This window comes from Callorhinchus milii, unplaced genomic scaffold (assembly GCF_018977255.1).
Source record: "Callorhinchus milii isolate IMCB2004 unplaced genomic scaffold, IMCB_Cmil_1.0 Scaffold2, whole genome shotgun sequence".
Taxonomy (NCBI): Eukaryota; Metazoa; Chordata; class Chondrichthyes; order Chimaeriformes; family Callorhinchidae; genus Callorhinchus; species Callorhinchus milii.
In genome coordinates, this window is record NW_024704743.1 from 46,548,660 (window position 1) to 46,569,937 (window position 21,278).

A 21,278-nucleotide genomic window follows, 5' to 3' on the forward strand; every position below is an offset into this window, starting at 1 on the left:
CATCAATGCACTTCCTGTGTTTCGTGCACATAATAATAATAACAAAAATAATCCTTGCATTTGATATAGCATCTTATCACATCATTGAAACACGGCAGCCAATTGCGCACAGCGATGACCCATAAACAGTCGTGGATTGAGTTACCAAATTATTATAATTCGTAATATTTAAATTGCAGGAGTGTTAAGCAAGTTTCTTTACTCCACATGACTCTGTTTACCCAGCAGGAAGTAGAAACCCGGTTGTTAGCCGATTGGAGGTCGCTTTTCTGGGGGTAGTAATTCCTCTAAAAAAATTATAATTTGATCACTCAATTGGCTGCCGCGTTTTGCCCACAAAATATACAGTCAATTCACTTTGCAGTATATTTTGTGAAGTGGTTTGAGATGTCTCAAAGACGTGATACAGCGCTATATCAATTGCAAGGATTATTATTATTAGAACTCAGTACAACAACAACAGCACCCTTTAAATGCGGGTTTTGAATTTTCTCTTTGAGTCTTTGACCTTGTCACAAACTTAGGTCTCGAGATACAGACCCAAAATACTGCTTTAGTTTTCGGAAGCCTGTAGCAGGCAATATTAACGCTTTCAGGATTTCATAGTACTTTTAAAGCTAATTGTTCTAATCAGTTTAGGAGTCACTGCAGTTACTGATGGCTGACCTTGTTGGAGATGCGATGTGATGATTTAATAGAAAGAACCATAAGTAGTAAAAAGTTACACCCTTGCAGAATTGTATCAGCAGCGATTGCACCAGTTTCAGATGATCTGACTACGGTACTTGGTACTGAACCCAGACTCAATTTCCTTCATTTCATCAAACTTGTCAGTTTGGAACATACAATCAATCACCAGGCTCCAGATACAGTCAAGCTGCTGATGTAGCAAAAACTGTTATGGACAATCGAGATTTCACTAGACAAAATATCCGACTGTATTTAGAACACAGACTGATAGGACCGAGCAAAAGATCTCCTGTATTTCCCGCTTTCTATAACATTCAGTTGAAAAGATGTCCGTCAACCTGCCCAGTTATGTAATGGCTGGCTCCCATGAATTTCAGGCACACAGAGGATGAAAGGTCCACTTGTGGTAACTGAAAACCACGTGAAGAGAGAAACGTAAACAGCTTTCCATTCTCCTTGCTGGCTGCTCGGTCAGGGATGATAAATTTTCACTTGATTTCCAGCCAAGCGTGTGCCAGATTACTGATAACGTGTGCTAGAGTTTCACATCAGCTAATTGAGAAACTCTAGTAGAAAATGAGCACATTCTTTACACAGCTGCAATTCACTGAGCACAGATCATCCCTTAACAGGCAGTTTGTTAGAAGAGCTTATGTGGGCTAAATCTTTCTTAAACGTTTGTCAGACATTAATTGCAATGGATGATTCTTTTTCCTGCTACACCTCAGTTCACAATATCCTGACAGCAAGTAGCTAACATTTTTAAAAAGGGTCACATTTTTTCAGGTTTATTTTTTCCCCATGCAACTCTCCAATTCTGCTTCATCCCATCACTCCTCTTTGGGCCACAATCCTAGAAAGTGATGGGACAGGCTCGATGGGCTGAATGGCCTACTCCTGTTCCTATATTCCTATGTTTCTTTGTTCTTTCAAATGAAAGGACTGGAGACCTGGCAATCAGCTCCAATGAATAATATTGACATGTACAAGCTTCCATAATACAATTGGCCTTTCCAGTTATTAATTGTAACCAAAAATGAGATTATGACGTTGACTGATTTTCCTATGCGACGAACTGGCGTTCCTATGACACTGATTGCCATTGCCTTGATACTAACTGGCATTTCTGTGACACTGACTGGAATTTCTGTGATACTGACAGGCTTTCCCTTGACACTGACTACCAATTTATGTCAGTGACTGATATTCCTGTGTCATGACTGGTGTTCTTGTAACATTGACTAACGTGGCTATGACATTCAATGCTATTCATGTAATCCACATAATCATTATGTCCAGGCTAGATCCCTTCGGCTCACCCTTTCCCTGGCCTCCTTCAAGGTCCAACTCAAGACCTTCCTCTTTGACCACACTTCCAGCTATCTTTCCCCCATTACCCACTTGCCCCCCATCCCAGCTCAGGTGCAATCGTTGGACTATCCAGCGCCTTGGAAAATCCTCCTGATGTAAAATGCGTAATATAAATATAAATTCCTGTGACACTGACTGACATTCCTATTGGCAGTGACTGGTGTTCTTGTGACTGATGTTAATACTACAGCCCTTGTCTACCCAGTCTTCTTAACTCAAAGATGGCACTTGTTCCTGAAAAATGTTAATTTTGCACTAAGATGCTCTAGTTAAGTGCTCACAAACAGTTGTACTTTATTCACATTCCCAATAATTTAAAGATTTTCGATTCTTCTCTTCTTTTTGTATTTAAATTTTTTCATTCTTCATCTGTCTTTGATACTTACTTTCAAGCCTGTTTTTTCTCTAATCTCATTCCAATGCATCAATGCCTTTTTGAATGTAGGGTGCCAAAAATTGGTTATGATAGTTTTAATCTGACCCCAATAGTGATCCATGTAATGTTAAAACTTATTTTGACAAAATTTCATTCTCCCAATATGCAGCCTAATACTTGGCTGGTCTTTCTTAATGAAACAATAGCAACTTGCATGTATATAGTGCCCTTCACGCAGTATAGGGTCTCAGAATGCTGCACAACAGTGGGGTAGGTCGCTGAGCAAGGGAGAAGAGGGGAGGTGACCATAGACATGGTTTTTAAGTAGGATTTAAAGATAGATAAAGAGGGCGAGATTGAGGCAGGGAGATCTGAGGCTAGGGGTGTAGTGGCCAATGGTGGTGCAGAGGGGTCAGGAGACACAGGCCTGGATGAAAGTTTAAAATTGACTGGATACTGTACTTTCAATGAATTGTCAGTAATCACAACCAAATCCTTTTCTTTTGAAGTCTTTGCTAACGACATCAATTCATTAGGTATAAATCCCTTGTGTGTGAAGTGGGATGGACTGGAGTTGCCGGGTTGGGGAAGGTACTCCATCAGAGGCAACCTGCTTCAACCTGGAGTCCTTCAGCTCAGTGGTTAGAGCACTCGCTTTGCAAGTGAGAGACCTGAGTTCAATTCCAGGCAGAGGGTGAAACCTTGGGCAAGTTTCCTTACTTCACATGCCTAATAATAATCCCTCCAAAACCAAAAACAATAATAAATTGGTCATTTCAATCCATGACTGTTTGTGGGACATTGCTGTGCGCAATTGGCTGCCGCGTTCGCCCACAAATATACAGTCAATTCACTTTACAGTATATTCTGTGAAGCACTTTGGGACGTCCTCCCGACATGAAAAGCGCTATATCAAATGCAAGGATTATTATTATTATTTAGTTTCATGGATTTCATAGGAATTTAGCAACAAGATGTCAATGGGCCTATTGACCCTGTTCCGCTGGTAGCGAATTCCATAGACGAATGCACTTCTACCTCTCCTAATCCCACTTCCCTGATTTCTCACTACAATAATAAAAACAATAATAATAATAATCCTTGCATTTGATATAGCGCTTTTCACGTCGGGAGGGTATCTCAAAACACTTCAGAGGATGTCCTGTAATGAGTGAATTTTGTAGGTGAACATGGCAGCCAGTTTGTGCACAGCAATGTCCCACAAATAGCTGTGACCAATTTTATTTTGGGGGAATTGTTGGCCAAGGAATCAAGAGAAATTCCCTTCTCTTTTCGAGACGTGCCATGGGATCTTAAACATTCACCTGAATAGGCAGATATGACCTGAGTTTAACATGTCATCTAAAGGACAGCACCTCCAATAATGCAGCACACCCCCAGCACTGTATATGACTTCAAAAGCCAGGCATGTGGCCTAAACCTAGAATCTTCAGACTCAGAGGAGAGAGTGCTACCAACTGAGCTAGGCTGCCACACCTTGAACATTTCTAACTTCTGATTCCCAAGTATCTATCTGTACTTATAACAGAGTGACTTTGGTTGTGATTGCAGAGCTAGGACAGAACACGCTTCTTGATTGTCTGTCATCAAGAACCTCACCTATCTGTAGCTTCAACATGAAAGGCGTTGTCAAATATCAGTCAATCAGTATGAAAGAGAGAGTGTACAAAGGAAAGTGCAATGTGTTTGTGTCACAACTGTCGGGCAATGTATTACATGGTTCTGACATAATTCCTGTCTCTTGTCTACCTAGAATGGAGTCCACTGAGAAATGTGAAGTAGTAATTCAGCATTTTAATGGGAAATATCTGAAAATGCCACCAGGCGTACCAGGTAAGAGCCTTTCTTTCTTTTGTTAATATGGTAGAACCTCATGTGTTTACACTTCAGAAATTATGCTTTTCTGAAAGTTTTGTAGCTCTTTCAGATGGAAATTAGCTGGAGATTATGTTCACTGGATAATTTCTGGCATTTACTAAATAGGATTTTATAGTAATAATAATGCTTGCATTTTATATAGCGCTTTTCACGTCTTCTGGACGTCTCAAAGCGTTTCACAGAATAGACTTTATTTTTTCACTGTTCAAACCATTTCTTCACAATTCTTGCATTTTACTTCAACCTATGGTACCTCCTAATAACAGCAGAATAGTCTAGTTTGTTGCCCTCCTTAAACAGCCAGAGTCCTCTGTATCTGAGTTCATGCAAGAAACATATAGAGGAGGGAGGGAGAGAGGGAGTGACTGTAACATGAAAATCTTATCAAGGGTTTCAAGTAACATTATTTTTAATGTGGACAAAACGTCAACAACACAAGGTTGTGGTCTCAAACTCAGAAAGAGGAGGCTGAATAGACAGTTTAGATTTAATGACTTCATACAGAGAATAATGAACAGTTTGCCAGTGGAAACGGACAGTTTTAAGAGTGAATTTGGTCATGTTAAAACATGGAAGGAGATTGGGGGATTGTGAGTAAAATGAAATTATATTTGAAAATGGGACAGGCCAGATGGTCTGCATGGTGTTTCCTAATCCTGTAAATTGCTTGTGTTCCTATAAACTGCATAATTTAATTTGAGTGTTTTTGGGGTCTTGCGAAGCACAGTATAGATTATTTTTATTGTAATCGCTGCTGACACCACCAACAGTTCATGCAATAAGACACAGCAGGGTTATATTTAACTGTAAGGATCTCTGACCTCTTGTTGCTGGGTGTAAGACGATTGCTTTTAAGCGAGGCTGGCGTTGTAGGCAAGGACGGTTTTCTCAGTTGATGCTTGATGACCTACTCAGCAAAAGGTTACATTTCAAAGTCCTCCCTGTGGTATTGCAGGACTGCGGGAACTGCAGGTTTTCCAAAGTTTCATTCAACACAACTTGTATTTGTACAGTGCCCTTCACCTAAAATAATGTTTCAGAACACTTTACTGTGATAGTGACAGCCCCTAAAGTAGGGGAAAGTAGGAGGTGACCCAATAACAACAAATTACATTTGTATAGCGCCTTTCACATCGGGAGGACTTCCAAGGTGCTGGACAGTCAGGGATTTGGACCCAAGAAGGAGATTGGGATCAGGAGGGAGGGAGGGTAGGGGTAGGAGGGTGGCCGAAGGTGTAGTCAAAGAGGAGGGTCTTGAGACGTGTCTTAAAGGAGGCAAGCGTCGGAATAAAGCAAAGGGACTGTGGGATGGAGTTCCAAAGGAAGGGGTCAATGAGGCTGAAGGCCCAGCTGCCAGTGGGGGTGGGGGAAGGCAGGGGATATGGAGCCTGCTGAGCGGAGGGAGCGGTTGAAATGGGGTTAGCGGGTCGCAGAGGTAGGAAGGAGCAAGGCCTTGGAGGGCTTTGAAGGTGAGGGTGAGGATTTTGAACTCTATCCTCTAGGGGATGTGGAGCTAGTGGAACCGGGCAAGGGTGGGTGTGGTAGGGTCATTGAGCTTGGTGCGGGAGAGGAAACGAGCTGCAGAGTTCTGGATGATCTGCAGCTTATAGAGGAAAGAATTGGGAAGGCCGACAACAGAGAGTTGGCTTAGTCAAGCCTAGATGTAATAAATATAGGTGCTGTCAAAGTGCCAGGTTTCAAGGTGGGACTTGAAACTGGATCGATGTGGGTGAGATACAGGCATAGAGGGAGATACAGGGGTAGAGGGAGGGAGTTCAAAAGAAATGGTCGTAGATTTCGAAAGCTTGGATAACAATGGTGGCACAAGTAGAGCAGGAGATGCAATTGCAAGCAATTAAGCAACCTCATGACCAGTGCTACTTATAAATCTTGGAATACTGGAGTACCAAAGATGTTCATATTACGTTTAACACTGCTTTTCTGGGAGGGTGGGTGGGGGTACACTTTCTAGGCATAGGAGCAAAGTTGAGCACAATTCTTGTAAGTTCCTTGGCTAAGCAAGATGAAAAATGAGGCTGTATCATTGACCCTTTATTCAGGAGTTTTCAAATTTAAACTTGCAGTATTAGGCAATGCTTATGTGCACAGACTCATAAGTCATCATGCAATGTTCTGCTGGCCTCCACTGTTTCAACCCGGACAAAAATAAATATCAACCCTGTCACATTTACCAGTGAAGGATTTTGGGTCTGTGTGTGAGACTTTAATATACTCTGACCATCCCCTGAATCATCCTAGTAATACTGCAGCTATCATTGTGAGTACCAAATTGCTGAGGTTCCTGAGCACATGACTTGTCAGATAGATACGAGCTGAGGGCATAGGACTGCAAAGCTATGCAAAATATTAACACGGATCAAAATCACCAGTAACTGCACACCTATTTGCACTGATAAAAAGGGGGACTATTGCACAGGATGGAATGTAAATTGTTGTTTTAGTATCAGTATGAATTAGTGGCCATTTGAATAAAGGTTACCGCTGCGCACTGCCAATACTTTATACTTACAAGAGAAATGGAAACATAATAGTCTTCACATCTGATAGAATGCTGTTCACGTGAAGAGGACATCTCAAAAGTGATTTACTGTGAATTGGAGTGACTGGGTTTGTAGGTGAATGCAGCAGCCCACTAATGCACAGGTATGACTTATAAACAACCATGAGGTGAATGACCAATTTTATTTGGGGGATTGTTGGCCAGGACACTGGGAGAAACTCCCTGCTCTTTTTGAAATGTGCCATTTATATAGCGCCCTTCACGTATGGTAGCAGCCCGAAGCGCTTAACTTCAAGCACAAATGGCCCTCTACTTAACATCTCCAAAGGGTGGGCACCTCCGACAATGCAGCACCTCCCAGGCACTGCATTGGAGTTTCAGCTTAGAGGATGTGAATTCCAAGCCTTGTGGAGCCAGATTGACACACGATCTTATCTTCAAAACCCTCAACCATTTTTCCCATTAGAGAACACAAAATTTCTTGCTGAAGGAGAGCTAGCACACCCACATACTATCACCAATATCAATAAAATATACACCAAGTACAGAAAGTGAATTTTTCAGCTGTGTGCAACTGGACACAACCACTAGCTCTTTCATACAGCATGGCTAATGCATGAAAAGTTGTAAATCTACTGATATAACAGTAGTTTAACATCTGGAAGCATATAGCTAGCACATAGCAAATATCGTTGGTTAAGTGGTCCATTGGTCTAATAAAATCCAAGCTGTCGATTTTAGTCGGGTTCAAGACCCAGACCCACTTAATCCTTCCAGCCCTGTGGCACCTCTTTGGTTACAATGTTATGACAGCTTTAGCTGGTAATTATAAACAGACTGGTGTAATATAAGCTGCTTCAGGGGCAGACAGACTTCAAAACTGAATGAATATGGGGCAGTTCCTCCCCATACTATTGTAAACAGGTCCTGTGGAGCAGCTTCCCTATTTGTGTTAGCTGCAGCAATCAGCATTCAAAAGGTACAATTACAAGGGTAGACACTGATAGTTTGAGTCTTGCTTTTACGCAGCTAATAGTTACTGTGAAAGCACTCAGACAGGGCTTCTTTTGTAAGTCTGCAATAGACTGTTTGTTAAAACATTAAAGACTACAAAGGATGCTTTCAAACATCCTCCAGACTTCCCATAAATACTGTAATAATCAGAGGTGGTACAGAGGAGTAAAACTCTTCAAAACAAAACATTGCGTGGAAGCGCACTTTTGATTAATGCAAATCACATACTTGTCTATCAGGGCTAGGGGGACTTGCCTGGATTTCTATGGCTTCAAATTCCACCTCCTCTTACCCTGTGAGACTATTTTGTCTTAAAATGTAAGATCGCACAGACTTATGGAGAATTCAGTTTTAATTTGTAAGCCAGTTTTTCATAATAACTATGTTAATCAGCTTCAAAATGAAGAGTGAATTTAAAGATTTTCCACAGGTCTGTCCAATTTTAAGACAAATTAGATCAGCTAGATCTCATGGATGGTGGAACGAGTGAGAGCAACATTTAGAGCTAAGTCAAAGCAGCAGAACAAAAGAGAGCACAGCACGGGTTCAAGTTTGAGTATGCAATTTTAAAGTGCACACCAGGAAGTATTTCTATACACAGAACAGCTGGAGTGGGTTACAAGGAAGAGTGTTAGAGGCCAGAACACTGGATTCATTCCAGACACAGTATGGTGGGGATAATGGGAAGAAGGATGGCCATTCTGAAGGATGAGATAAAATGGGGCATTCTTCATCTTGTGAACTTGTGATTAGGAGATCTCTGGGATGTTACACTGATGTTGTAAACCACTCGGAAGCTTTTCTGTTTAGATCTGTACTTTGGAAGACAGTGAAGAATGACATTACGGCAGTCACAGTGCGATAGGAGTTTGCTGCATTGTGACTTGCGTATGTTTTTCAGGAAGAGAGCAAATGCTGCTGGGCTGTCAATCAGAACTTCATTTTCGATTTTCATTGTTAAACATGTGAGCAGTGTGTTAGGAATGAAACGAGAAGGTCAAAAAAAAACTATCGGATGGAAATGAAAGTATTCCCTTGAGTGACACGTTCTCAGGGGTGAAAGTATCAAATGATGACACGGCCTACATTTTATTGTGCATTTATACATTTACAGTGCGTTCTTCAAAACTAATGAATAGTATGTAATGGAAATTAAGTCAAAATCCTGCTCGCTTATAAGGGAGAGAAAGACAGCATGTGATATTACACTAAGTGACTGCTGGAAAAGAAGCTAATACAATCTCTGAATATTGAAGGAAGATGCAGTGTTCCTTCACTGCAGGTTAGAAGCAATCACTGCTCTGAGTGGAACTGGAGCTTAGTTCCAATAACAATTGCACCTGCTTCACTAGCAGTCAGCACCTTCGGGAGTGAAGGGGAGAAGTATTCTTCATTCTGAGTACTTTTTTCAAAGGTATTTGGCATAACTCCAGATATTTGCATGTTGGTAGTAGGGGCTTCAAATAAAACCATTAACATGCGCTCCTAACAGTTGAGAGTTCTATAGTCCATGTGATAATTATCACAGCACACGTTGCAATTGTGAATTGAAGGACAAATATTGTGATTGTTTTTTTCTTTTTTTTTAGGTGGGTGGGTGGGGCGTAAAAACAATACAATAGAAATACAATGACCTTTATGTAGTGCCTTTCACGTCCGATAGAGCTTGCCACTGCTGGTTAGGCATCCTAGCTGGGGATAGTTGCTGAAGGTGGTGGGGAGAGAAATGATGACTGAAAGTGCGGTCAAGGAGGTACATTTTGCATCAGAACTTGAACATGGAAGGGAACGGGTCTGGGGGCATAGAATGGCTGAAAGCCTGCCCTAATGATGGAGTGGATAGGCTGGGAGACATGAAGCAGGCCAGTGCTCGCTGAGTGAAGGGAGCAGCAGGGTAGTAGGATTGAAGGAGGTCACAAATGTAGGGCGGGACGTGGAGGGATTTAAACATAAGAATGAGGATCTCGAACTCGATCCACTGGGGGATGGGGCCCAATGGAACTGAGCTAGGATAAAGGGTGATAGACTTGTGGAGGCTGGTGTGGGAGAGGTCACGGGCAGCAGATTTCTAGGTAGTCTGCAGTCTGTGCAGGGAAGAGTTGGGGAGTCCAATGAGCAGGATAATGGCATAGTGAGCTCCATCGATGACTGAAGAAAAAATGGTCACCATAAAGCAGCAATCATTCCCATTTTCTGCGAATGCTGTCAAGATGAAGAGTGAAGGAATTGGAGTTTTCACTGGCAGGAAGTTTGCTACTGCGCATTGAGTGATGACCCATCCAGTCCATGTGAATCTAGAGAGGAACAGTGAGGTTACAATAAATATGACTTAGCTGACAAAACAAAATAGAAAAAATACTCACCAAAACCTGTTGGGTTAAGCTGAACATATGTGAGTATGTCCATATCCATTTCCATACTCTGAATGGAAATGGATAAAACACCAGAGATACAGAGTTGATCAGCTCTTGTTTAACTGATGGTAGGACTCAGCAGCATTGGTTGAGAGTAGTGTCTGTGTCATTTAAATATCTCCAAGCATCTTAAGTAAGTAAATATCACAATAACTGCAGCAACATTGAGACCTCAAACTCACATGATGCTAAAGATCTACAATCCTCTCAAAGGTGGTTTGCTCTTACATAAATGTTACATCCTGGCAGCTTGGCTCAGTTGGTAGTACTAACGCTTCCGGAGTCTATGAGTCATATAGTCTAAGCTAACACTCCAATACAGTGCTGGGGGCATACTGCATTGTTGGAGGTGCTGTCCTTTGGATGAGATGTTAAACCGAGGCTTCTGTTCAGATGGATGTTAAAGATCCCATGGCACTATTCAAAAAGAGAAGCAAGTTTCTCCTGGTGTACTGGCCAACAATCTTCCAAATAAATGTTGTTATTCAATTCATGGCTGCTTGTGGGACATGGTTGTGTGCAAATTGGCTGCCGCGTTCCCCACAAAACACACAGTCATTTCACTGGGTTTATACTGTCGTTGGGGGGGAAGGGGGTTAACAGTTTTAGCAGGTTTTACCACAGTACTTTTCCAAATTGTAAATGAGTTGAGTCCCAGACATCAATCTGTTGCCCACATGAGGACAAGCATGGTTGCTCTTCAAAGCGTTCCTCTGTGAAATGAGGCACCACTGGATTGTGCCTGTCTCCCTGCACCAACAAAATGGCTGTGTGGTATTTCAAACAGCTGTTAAGTACTTCAATCTCAGTTCAGGAACGTGCCGCTTGACATTTGCTGTATGGAGTTTGAGACTGTGCAGGTCCAAGAATCTATGCTGGTTTTAACTGTAGGGACCAAAGTGCATTTTATATCACCCACTTTATATTAAAACAAAAAACCCACTAGATTTGGCATTTGAGGTAAAGTGCATTTTGGTATTCTGTAATTTAATGATGTTGAACAGCCAATCATGTGAAAGGCGCAAAGTTTCTGGGCCATCTAGTGGATGAACCTGGGGTATGTAGCCCAGTGTAGTTGGTATGTGCCTCGTTTATATTACAGCGATTGAGAATGGCCCTCCAGCTTAAGTGATGGACATTGCTCCAGCACCATTCATATTGTTTATACTTCATGTTTGTAAGCAGATCACTGTCTGTCAACATCACGGTCATTTGCAACCAAACCTGCTCTGTAAATCCATCATTTAAAACCTGACAACCTTTCCCAAGACAGTTTAATAATTGTGAAGAAATTTCTATGGTAAACACACCACTTGCCTCAAAAATACTTTGTGGGTTTGAATGTAAGAATGGTCAGAGAAAAGGCCATTTGGCCCACCAACCCTAACCCTTCTACAGTCTATGTGCAACAAGTACATCCTGAACACATACCAGATAGTCGATTTTCTTTGATAATCATTTTATAAATTCTACCTCCGTAATAACCTCTTTCATTGGACCAATCATTCCTGATAAACCCTCATATCACCCAGTATAAGTTCTCTGTTGTGAATCTATAACCTATTAAAGGGCACCACTGGTACTTTTAATCCTTCCACAAGCTCCGCACTGAGCAATGCCGTCCACAACTGCTGCACCACTCATATTTGTGAAAAGAGAGCTGAGTAGTTAAAAAAAAACACACCGGTATTGTGACAACTAACTGAGCTTTTCAAAGTGTCTGAGTTCATCCAAGAATCATGGTATGCCGAGTCCAGTGCTGTTTCGAATACCTGTATCTTCAAATTGGAGAAGATGGCATTGCCTTGACTTTCATGTCTCTGTACAAACACATGAGGAGGGAGAACTGCCTGCAGCAGCAGCTTAAATGGAAGCAGAAAATGTGTTTTTCTGTTTCTGGTTGGGTTCCAGATGGAGAGCTACAAGAGGAAATTGCATGTTATGAAGCAGCCATTGCAACTGCTGGGTAAACTGAGAGGAAACTGATCTGTTGTGTTTTCTTCTGTTATCTTCTTGGCTTTCCAGAGGGGTGTTAGGCTGAACTTCCTGACAGTAGGATCAGGAAAGTCTTTAATCAGCATTATGGATGTTGTGCTTCTTTGCAGGCAATGGCTGAAAATTAATTGTAATATAACACTTTAAAGCTAAAAATTTTCTCATGGCTGGGATTCAAAATCTCAACCCTCACTAAAAGTAGAAAGGAAGATGGCCAAATTGCCAAAGGGTGAAAACATTTTCACAGAGTCAGGAGCTTTCAATCACTAACCTATCATCAAGGACAGTTTACAGTCAATAGTGTTGCTTATTTGTCCCCAGTGATAGTTAAAGTACAGAATATATAAAGGAGTAAACAAAACGCAAAATACTGCAGGTGCTGGAAATCTGAAACAAAATCAGAAGTCGGTGGGACTTCCTCCAAGTAAAACGTGTCACTATGGGAACCCACATGGGTCCCAGCTATACTCATCTGTTTGTTGGCCACCTGAAACACTCTTTCTTCGGGGCCTACTCAGGTCCGCTCCCTGACCTGTTCCTCAGATACATCGACGACTGTTTTGGGGCTGCTTCCTGCTCTCAACAACAACAACAACAACAAGATTCCATTTATAGAGCGCCTTTCACGTCAGGAGGACGTCCCAAGGCGCTGCACAGTTGGGTCATGACCCGAGCAGGGGGGAAATGGTCAGGGTGAGGGGAGTGAAGGGAGGGAGAGAGGAGGGGGGAAATGGTCAGGGTGAGGGGAGGGAAGGGAGGGAGCGAGGAGGGGGGAAATGGTCAGGGTGAGGGGAGGGAAGGGAGGGAGCGAGGAGGAGGAAGAGAGTCGAGAGGGGAGCTGAAGGCTCGGTCAAAGAGAAAGGTTTTGAGACCGGCCTTGAAGGAGGAAAGGGAGGAAGCAAGGCGAAGGCACTGGGGGATGGAGTTCCAGAGCCTCGGGGCTGAGAGGCTGAAGGCCCGACCACCGATAGTAGGGCGGTTGGGGCGGGGGACGTGGAGCAGACCGGAGCCAGAGGAACGGAGGGTACGGGCAGGTAGGTAGGGGGATAGTAGGTTGGAGAGGTAGGAGGGAGCAAGGCCGTGAATGGCCTTGTAGGTGAGGATGAGGATCTTGAAATCAATCCTCTGGGGGATGGGGAGCCAGTGGAGGCGAGCGAGGGTAGGAGTGATGTGGTCCCGAAGCCTGGTGCGGGACAGTACACGAGCTGCAGAGTTCTGAATGACCTGCAGCTTGTGGAGGGAGGTGGCGGGAAGGCCGGCGAGGAGAGAGTTCCCATAGTCCAGCCTTGAGGTGACAAAGGCGTGAACCAGGGTTTCAGCAGCGTGAGGGGTGAGGTAGTGCCGTAATCTGGCGATATTCCGGAGGTGATGGAAGGCGGTGCCAGTTGTGGTGCGGATGTGAGGGAGAAAGGACAGCTCAGGGTCAAACAAAACGCCGAGGTTCCTGACTGGCTTTGAGAGGTGGAGAGTGCAGCCTTGGATGCTGATGGTGTCAGCGCCTGACACTCTCGCAGTGAGCTGGAAAAATTCATCAATTTCGCTTCCACCTTCCACCCCTCCATAACATTCACATGGTCCATCTCCGATCCTTCCCTTCCTCGACTTCACCATTTCCATCTCAGGACATAGATTATCAACAGATATCTTTTACAAGCCCACCAACTCCCACAGCTACCTGGTCTAAACCTCCTCCCACCCCACCTCCTGTAAAGTCTCCATTCCCATTTCCCAGTTGCCCCGCCTCCGCCTCATCTGCTCTGCCTCCACCTCTGCCTCATCTGCTCTGCCTCCGCCTCTGCCTCATCTGCTCTGATGATGCCACCTTTCACACCAGAGCAGTTGAAATGGCTTCCTTTTTCCTCAACCGAGGATTCCCATCCACTATGGTAGGCAGGGTCCTTGACCATGTCTGCCCTATTTCCCACAAATCTGCCCTCACCCCTTCTGCCTCTTCCCAGAACCGTGATAGGGTCCCCCTAGTCCTCACTTTCCACCCCACCAGCTTCAACATCCAAAAAATAATTCTCCGCCTTTCCCATGCCAGCGCAGGAGATGCAATACCTGCCCTTTCACCTCCTCCCATACCACTGTCCCGGGCCCCAAACACAGTTTTCAAGTGAGACAGTGATTTATGTGTAGCACTACCAATATAGTTTACTGCATCGTTGCTCACGATGTGGTCTCCTCTACATTGGGGAGACGAAACACAGATCGGATGACAGATTTGCCGAACATCTGCATTCTGTCCATAAGCTGCCGCATTTCACCCACTAATATACAGTCAATTCAATTTACAGTCTATTCTGTGAAGCTCTTTGAGGCGTCTAGAAGACGTGAAAAGCCCTACATCAAATGCAAAGATTATTATTCATATTCTTCTTATTATTATTATACGCACAACCCTGAACTTCCGGTTTCTTGCCACTTCAACAATCCCTCCCACTCGCACTCTGACATCTCCATCTACGGTATCCTACATGTTCTAATGAGCCACAGTGCAAGCTCGAGGAACAACACCTCATTTATCTGCTCGGGACCTGTAAGCAGACCTTAAAATATTGATTTCAATAATTTCAGACCATAACAGATCACCTTCCCCCTCCCCCTCTTCTGTGACGATTCTCACATCATCTGGGTCCCAGACACACCTTTTCTCTTTCTGGTCAGCCTATTTTGTTGCAATTGCCCCCACTGTTTTGCATTATTAACACCTCTTTAACCCATCATCCCCTGTCCTTCTCCTTTGTCTTCCTTGTCATGCCTCCCCCTTCTCTGTTAGCCCTTAAAAGCCTCTCCTCCCAACATGCCCCATGTTCTGCTAAAGGATCATGGACCCGAAACGTTGACTCATTTTCCTTTCTCCAAAAATGCTGCCTGACCTGCTGAGTGTTCCCATATAAAGGAATAATGCAAATCTGACCATTGCTTGTAATGAAACTCCGAAAGCTGGATCTCGAAGTGTTCAGCTATTTAGGCTGGCCAGGGTATTGTAGACTGTCTGGATTAGATACACACTAGCCAGAATAGATGTAGACTGTCTGAAATAATAATAATTACCTTTGATATAGCACCTTTCATGTCAGAAGGACATCCCAAAGCACTTCACAAGATATACTGTAAAGTGTAATAGACATATATATACATATATGTTTATATATATAGAGAGAGATAATATTTTATATGAATAGATATAGACTAGGCCAGAGATGGTGTAACAGAAAATTACAATATAAGAACAAAGGTGTGACAATTCTATGTGCTAACAGTGTTACATGCCTCCTGTTTGTCACTTGTCCCCTCCATTCTACCATCAGTGGCTGTGCCTGCAGCCACTAGGGTCTGAAACTCTTTCCCTCAATCCCTCTACCTTGCCCCCTCCCTCCTTACTTTCAAATACCGCCTAAAGACCTTCCATTTTTCGTCATGCTTACGGTCACCTCACCCCTCCCTCTCCCTTGGCTTGGGGTCAGACTCCACTACTGTCAAGCACCCTGGGACACTACCCAGTGTGAAGGGTGCTATATAATTGGCAGTTGTTGTTGTTGTATAGGTGGTTTTGTTCATTATTGGCACAATAATTGTAATGCCAGATGATTTCAAGAACTGTTTGGTGTTGTCTGTAGTGTGAGACAGGCATTGGCATCACTGTATTCATCAGGTAATGAGTCGGTAACTCCAATGTTCATATATGTTAGGAGTAAACCAACAGAAATGGATCAATCACAAGGAACATCAGATGACAGGCATTGCAGAGCATGGTTGATTTTATCCATGTTACTTTACATGAACCCTCTAGAATACAACAACAACAAAATTACATTTGGGCAGATTTGGGATGACGGAGGGCAGAGAGGTAGGAGGGCGGCTGAAGGCACAATCAAAAAGGAGGGTCTTGAGTCGTGCCTTGAAGGAGGCAAGGGAGGGAGCAAGGCGAAGGGATTGTGAGATGGAGTTCCAAAGGGTGGAGGCAGAGAGGCTGAAAGCCCGGACGCCAATGGCAGGGCAGGTCAGGCGGGAGACCCGGAGCAGGCCGGAGCTTGCTGAGTGGAGGGAGTGGGCAGTTTGACAGGGGGACAGCAGGTCAGAGAGGTAGGAGGGGGCAAGGCCGTGGAGGGCCTTGAAAGTGAGGACGAGGATTTTGAACTCCAACCTCTGAGGGATGGGGAGCCAGTGGACCCGGGCGAGGGTGGGGGTGATGGAGTACAGAGCCTGGTGTAGGAGAGGACTCGAGCTGCAGAGTTCTGGATGATCTTCTGGAGGGAAGAGTTGGGGAGGCTGACAAGGAGGGAGTTTCCATAATCAAGCCTTGAGGTGACAAATGCATATATGAGGCTTTCAGCAGCCTGAGGGGTGAGACAGTGGCGGAGTCAGGCAATGATGCAGAGGTGGGGAAAGGCAGAGCAGGTCATGGCATGGATATGGGGAAGAAAGGACAGTTGAGGGTCGAACAATACGCCCAAGTTCCTAACTGTCTTGGTGAGGTGGAGTGTGAAACCGTGGATGCTGACAACATCCAAAGGGTTTTATTTGCTTATACACATGATAATCCACCTCGATGCTATGTACCCTGAGGCATTTGCTTTCTTCCACCTCGCTGCACTGCTCCTTCTTCAATTTGTCTGTCCCCAAATTCTCTTCACAACCTTTGACAGTGCTTTTGATTAACATGCTCAAATTTCTCCTTCCCACCCTGCTCGGTGATTCCCCATTGCCTTTGTGAAGCCGTTTGAGACCTTCATTCTCCATGAAAGATGTAATATAAATGTATTTTGTTGCTGTTGATCTTCAAAGCTCTGGCCCTCTTGATTATGAGGAGCTCCGGGTTAAACAGTTTCCTTTTGGCCGCTGACTGTTCGGAGGCACCTGCAACAGAGGAATGATTGCCTTTCAGCAGGTGATGAGTAGGACAGGGTTTCTCCTTGAGATCAGTTTGGGCATTATAAACTAAAGGTACCTTGACTGGGCAGGAGTAGTCTGCATTCTGGAGTGCAGTATAATTATTTTAATATTGTTATTATCGTTACTCCACAAAAATTGCAAAGTAACCATTTTGTGTTGTATTTGTATAATATAAATACAGAAAGAGTGTACAAATAATCTCGCCTCTTCACTACATATAACCTCTCCACTATCTTCATTCGCTGGTGCCTGCTCTGTGGATGCTTGATGCCCTGCTCACTGTTTAATACTGTAGCTTGCAATTTTGGGGGAGAGGAAAGGTTTTTATTCCAGTGCTTCTGGTTCCAGTGATTCGTTAGAGAGTACCAAAGTTTACCTTCTATGGACAGCAATAAGAACTGTGAGAATATGCATTGACATATGCCAATGACAGTATGAAGTGCGACTAATAATTTTAACCTTAAAACATTTCTTTGCTTTGATACTTGAGGACTTTCAAATTGTTATTTACAGATCAATGGGTTATCCTAGCAACATTCTGTTCACTGTTGCAGTTCCAGCATCAATTACATTCTGCAGATTTTCTTCCTACTAATTACGTGATAGTCTGCTTACAAATAGGCATCTGTCACCCGTCCTTGATGCCATCAAATTATATGTGGACTTTGCTTTTGAAGTTCAAGGAAACGATCATTTGTGCAGTGTAATCCAACATGGGAAATGGTACAAGCATGGCCTTTAATACAGTAATGAATAAAGCTAGAGCCGCCAAATAAAGTACAAACTGTTACTTGACTCTGCATGACAACTATATTATGCTGCTGAGATCTTCTTCACTGCTCCACTGATACAGATCTGACTCACAGCGATTTCAAAGCTTCAGTTCCCCATTCGTTTGGTAAATCCAGATCTGTATGAGGGCACAGGTGCATTGATATAATAAAAGTAAAAATTAGATTTGATATAGCACCTATAACATCAATAGCCCCAAAACACTTCACAAAGTTGCTGTAAAGCTAATAGTTGTAAGCAAACATTATTTTAGCTTCATTGCCATGTGAGAAATTACAATTGTTGTATAAACCATTTGTAAACAGGGAAATGTGGATGGCTTTAATGGGGTAATTAATGATTATAGAATCACCTGCAACTGCCTTGGTACAGATGTTTACACAGAGTTTATACAAGCTACAGAATGCACATGATTGACAGCAGAATTTGTCACTACTGGGGTGCACTCACATGCACACTGCTGGAGGGATGTCCTTGAAGCAGGAATTGGTATAGTTGACGTGGTAGTGGAAAAAACTACACATCTCTGTGTGCACATTGCACTTAACACAAATCCTCAGGTCTGTTTGCTTATACCTGAAGGAGTGTAAGAAGTCTACTGAAGAGAGGAACCTCCCCATTTACCAATAAATACCAGAATCCCAAGACTTTTGTTTTTAGCAACAATGAGCATTGTCATATGCAAACATTTAAACTGTATATAATTTTATATTAATAATTCTTGCATTTGATATAGAGTTGCTGAGACTTTTCAAAGTTCTTCACATGACTTTAGCATGAAGTGTGGTGACTGGATATTTGTTGGCATGTATTTCCTTTTATGAAAGGAATGTGAATGTAGAGGTCGCTTAAAAAAATAGAGAAATTAAAATTGGAGCATTGACATTATCACTGATGATAATTATCACATTATACATTATGTCAAGCTCCAAAAATATGGTCAAAAGTAGTCAGTAGTGATCACCAGTTTGGGGTATGAGTCTACTTGTCTAAAATGAGTCTAATTAAATTACGATTAGACAAATTGGGCTCTTCAGTCTCAAAAAGAGACACATCAGAGGAGACATTATAGAGGTATTTAAGATTTAACATGGGATTGAGAAAGTAAACTCAGAGCAAAACGTTTGGATGCACTGAGACATCAGAACAAAGAGGACACAGATTTACAGATGCAAAGGACAATTTGAGGACAGACACCAAGAAGTATTTATTTACCGAGAGGGTAATTAACAATTGGAACAGATTACCAGAAAGAGTGGGTGAGGCAAGATACTAGGCAGCATAGAGCAGGTCCTAATCAAATACATGTCTGTGGATTGCTCTAATCAGGAGTTCACCTGTCTGCTCCAAGTAACTGATCCCATACTGATACACTGAGCAAGAACTATTCCTTCATCAGTTTCTGTTAAGAGGCATAACCTCCATTTTAAAAGGACAACGGGAACTTTTTAAAAGCCAAAATAAGTCAATATACTCCAATTAAGAGCATGATACATACTGGAAAATACTGATCACCGTTATTTGTCCTGTAACATGATAGCTCAGTTTTCTGATCATCTGTTAGAAAAAATATATTAACATATTCTAAGGCAATTCTGTGTGCAACTCTGGGTCAGTAATGGAGTGCTCTGTTGTTGAGACTAACTGGTGGAACGTCATGAGAGATCATTGGTTTGCGCTGGAGCTGAATCAAACTCCACTTGAACAACAAGAGTTTGCACTTAACAAGTCTCGAGTGCCCGTATGAATGAACCAGCCAAATGTGTGCATCAGTAGCCCACATTTGATCAACGGCAATTTAAAATCCCCAGAAAAAACAATATTTTTACCAAACTATATTAAAGTCAGAGTGAAAGTCTGCTTTGAAAAGATTACATTCTGTTTATCAGATTATAAGTGAATTTACCCAATAAGAAAAGTCTTTAATTGGGTTCGACTGTAAACCTGGCCTCAGAAAATTAAGAGAGAACTTAAGGTTCTTAGGCTTCAGAAATCCACATTTGTTCACCTACATCTTTTAATGCTCTTCCTTTGACTTACTGTCAAAGCAATTGTCCAACTAAATACCATTTTGGAAGACTCTAAACTGGATCTGATACCTAACATTTTGTCGGTAGATTTGACAGCAATTACGTGTGAAGCAATTTGTTTCATTTTGATGTGATAGGCGATAAAATGCAAGTTGTTTCTTTCTGGGGTTGAAAAAGCTCTCCTCTTGGAAGATACACGACGAGAAAGAGCGACAAAATGTCCAGAGGGTCATCAAGTTCACTGGTGGGAGAATCCTCCCATTCCACCTTTCACAGTGTATATTCACGTACTTGTCTATCCTGGTATTTGTTATTTAGTCCATGTGGCAAGGTAAGCATGGCTGGTAGGACCATGGGGCAAGGAACTCTGCAGGATGACACAGTCTGATGAGGTTGGTTAAATAGTCAGACTTTCTCAAGGATGCTCTTAGAAACAAAATCCCAGTTAACTGAGGCAGCTGGCTAATGCAGCACAAGCTATTTTACCAGCAAAGTGTTGGGTTGCAGAAAACAGGGGGAGGCCAAAACCATGGCTTTTCTGCAGGAGTAGTTGGCCTCCAAAGTTCAGGTAATCTCTTATGGACATTTTTTTTAACGTTGTTTGTGTTGTGTGTTTTTATGTGGCAGGAGTTGTTGGAAATAAATCAGGCCACAAACTGTGAACAGTGCCTTTCTTAACAGTAACAGTAAGAACGAGAATGGGAAAGTTGCACTATCTGTGCCTTTAATATAGTGCCTTATCTCATCATCGAGATGTCTCAAAACGTTTCACAGGATAAGTCCAAAGGCTGAAGGCCCGACCGCCGCTGGTGGGACAGGCTGGGCGGGGGATGGGAAGCAGACCAGAATCTGCCAAGTGGAGGGAATGGACAGGCTGATAAGGAGTTAGCAGGTCACAGAGGTGGGGAGGAGCAAGGACATGGAGGGCTTTGAAAGTGAGGACGAGGATTTTGAACTCTATCCTCTGGGGCTGGGGAGATAGTGGAGCAGGGCGAGGGTGGGGGTGATATGGTCATGGAGCCTGGTGCGGGAGAGGACACGTTCTGAATAATCTGCAGTTTGTGGAGGGAAGAGTTGAGAAGACTGACAAGCAGAGAGTTGTTGTAGTCGGGCCTGGATGTGATGAATGCATGGATGAGGGTGTCAGCAGCTTGAGGGTTGAGGCAATGGTGAAGTCAGGTAATGTTGTGGAAAGGTGGAGGAGGTGGGGAAAGGCAGAACGGTCACAGCACAGATGTGGGTTTTGAAGGACGCTGAAGGTCAAACAAGACGCCAGG

The 21,278-nt window shown here is 43.1% G+C and overlaps 1 protein-coding gene across 1 annotated transcript in view; it reads left to right on the forward strand.

Annotated features, from left to right (window-relative positions):
* LOC103187487 (RNA-binding motif, single-stranded-interacting protein 3) overlaps window positions 1-21,278 on the forward strand; it is a 565,148-nt gene that overhangs the window by 455,047 nt on the left and 88,823 nt on the right. Inside the window, exon 9 of the mRNA XM_042346715.1 lies at window positions 4,212-4,291. Within this exon, the coding sequence (XP_042202649.1) occupies window positions 4,212-4,291 (80 nt within the window). The remainder of the gene's footprint in view (window positions 1-4,211; window positions 4,292-21,278) is intronic.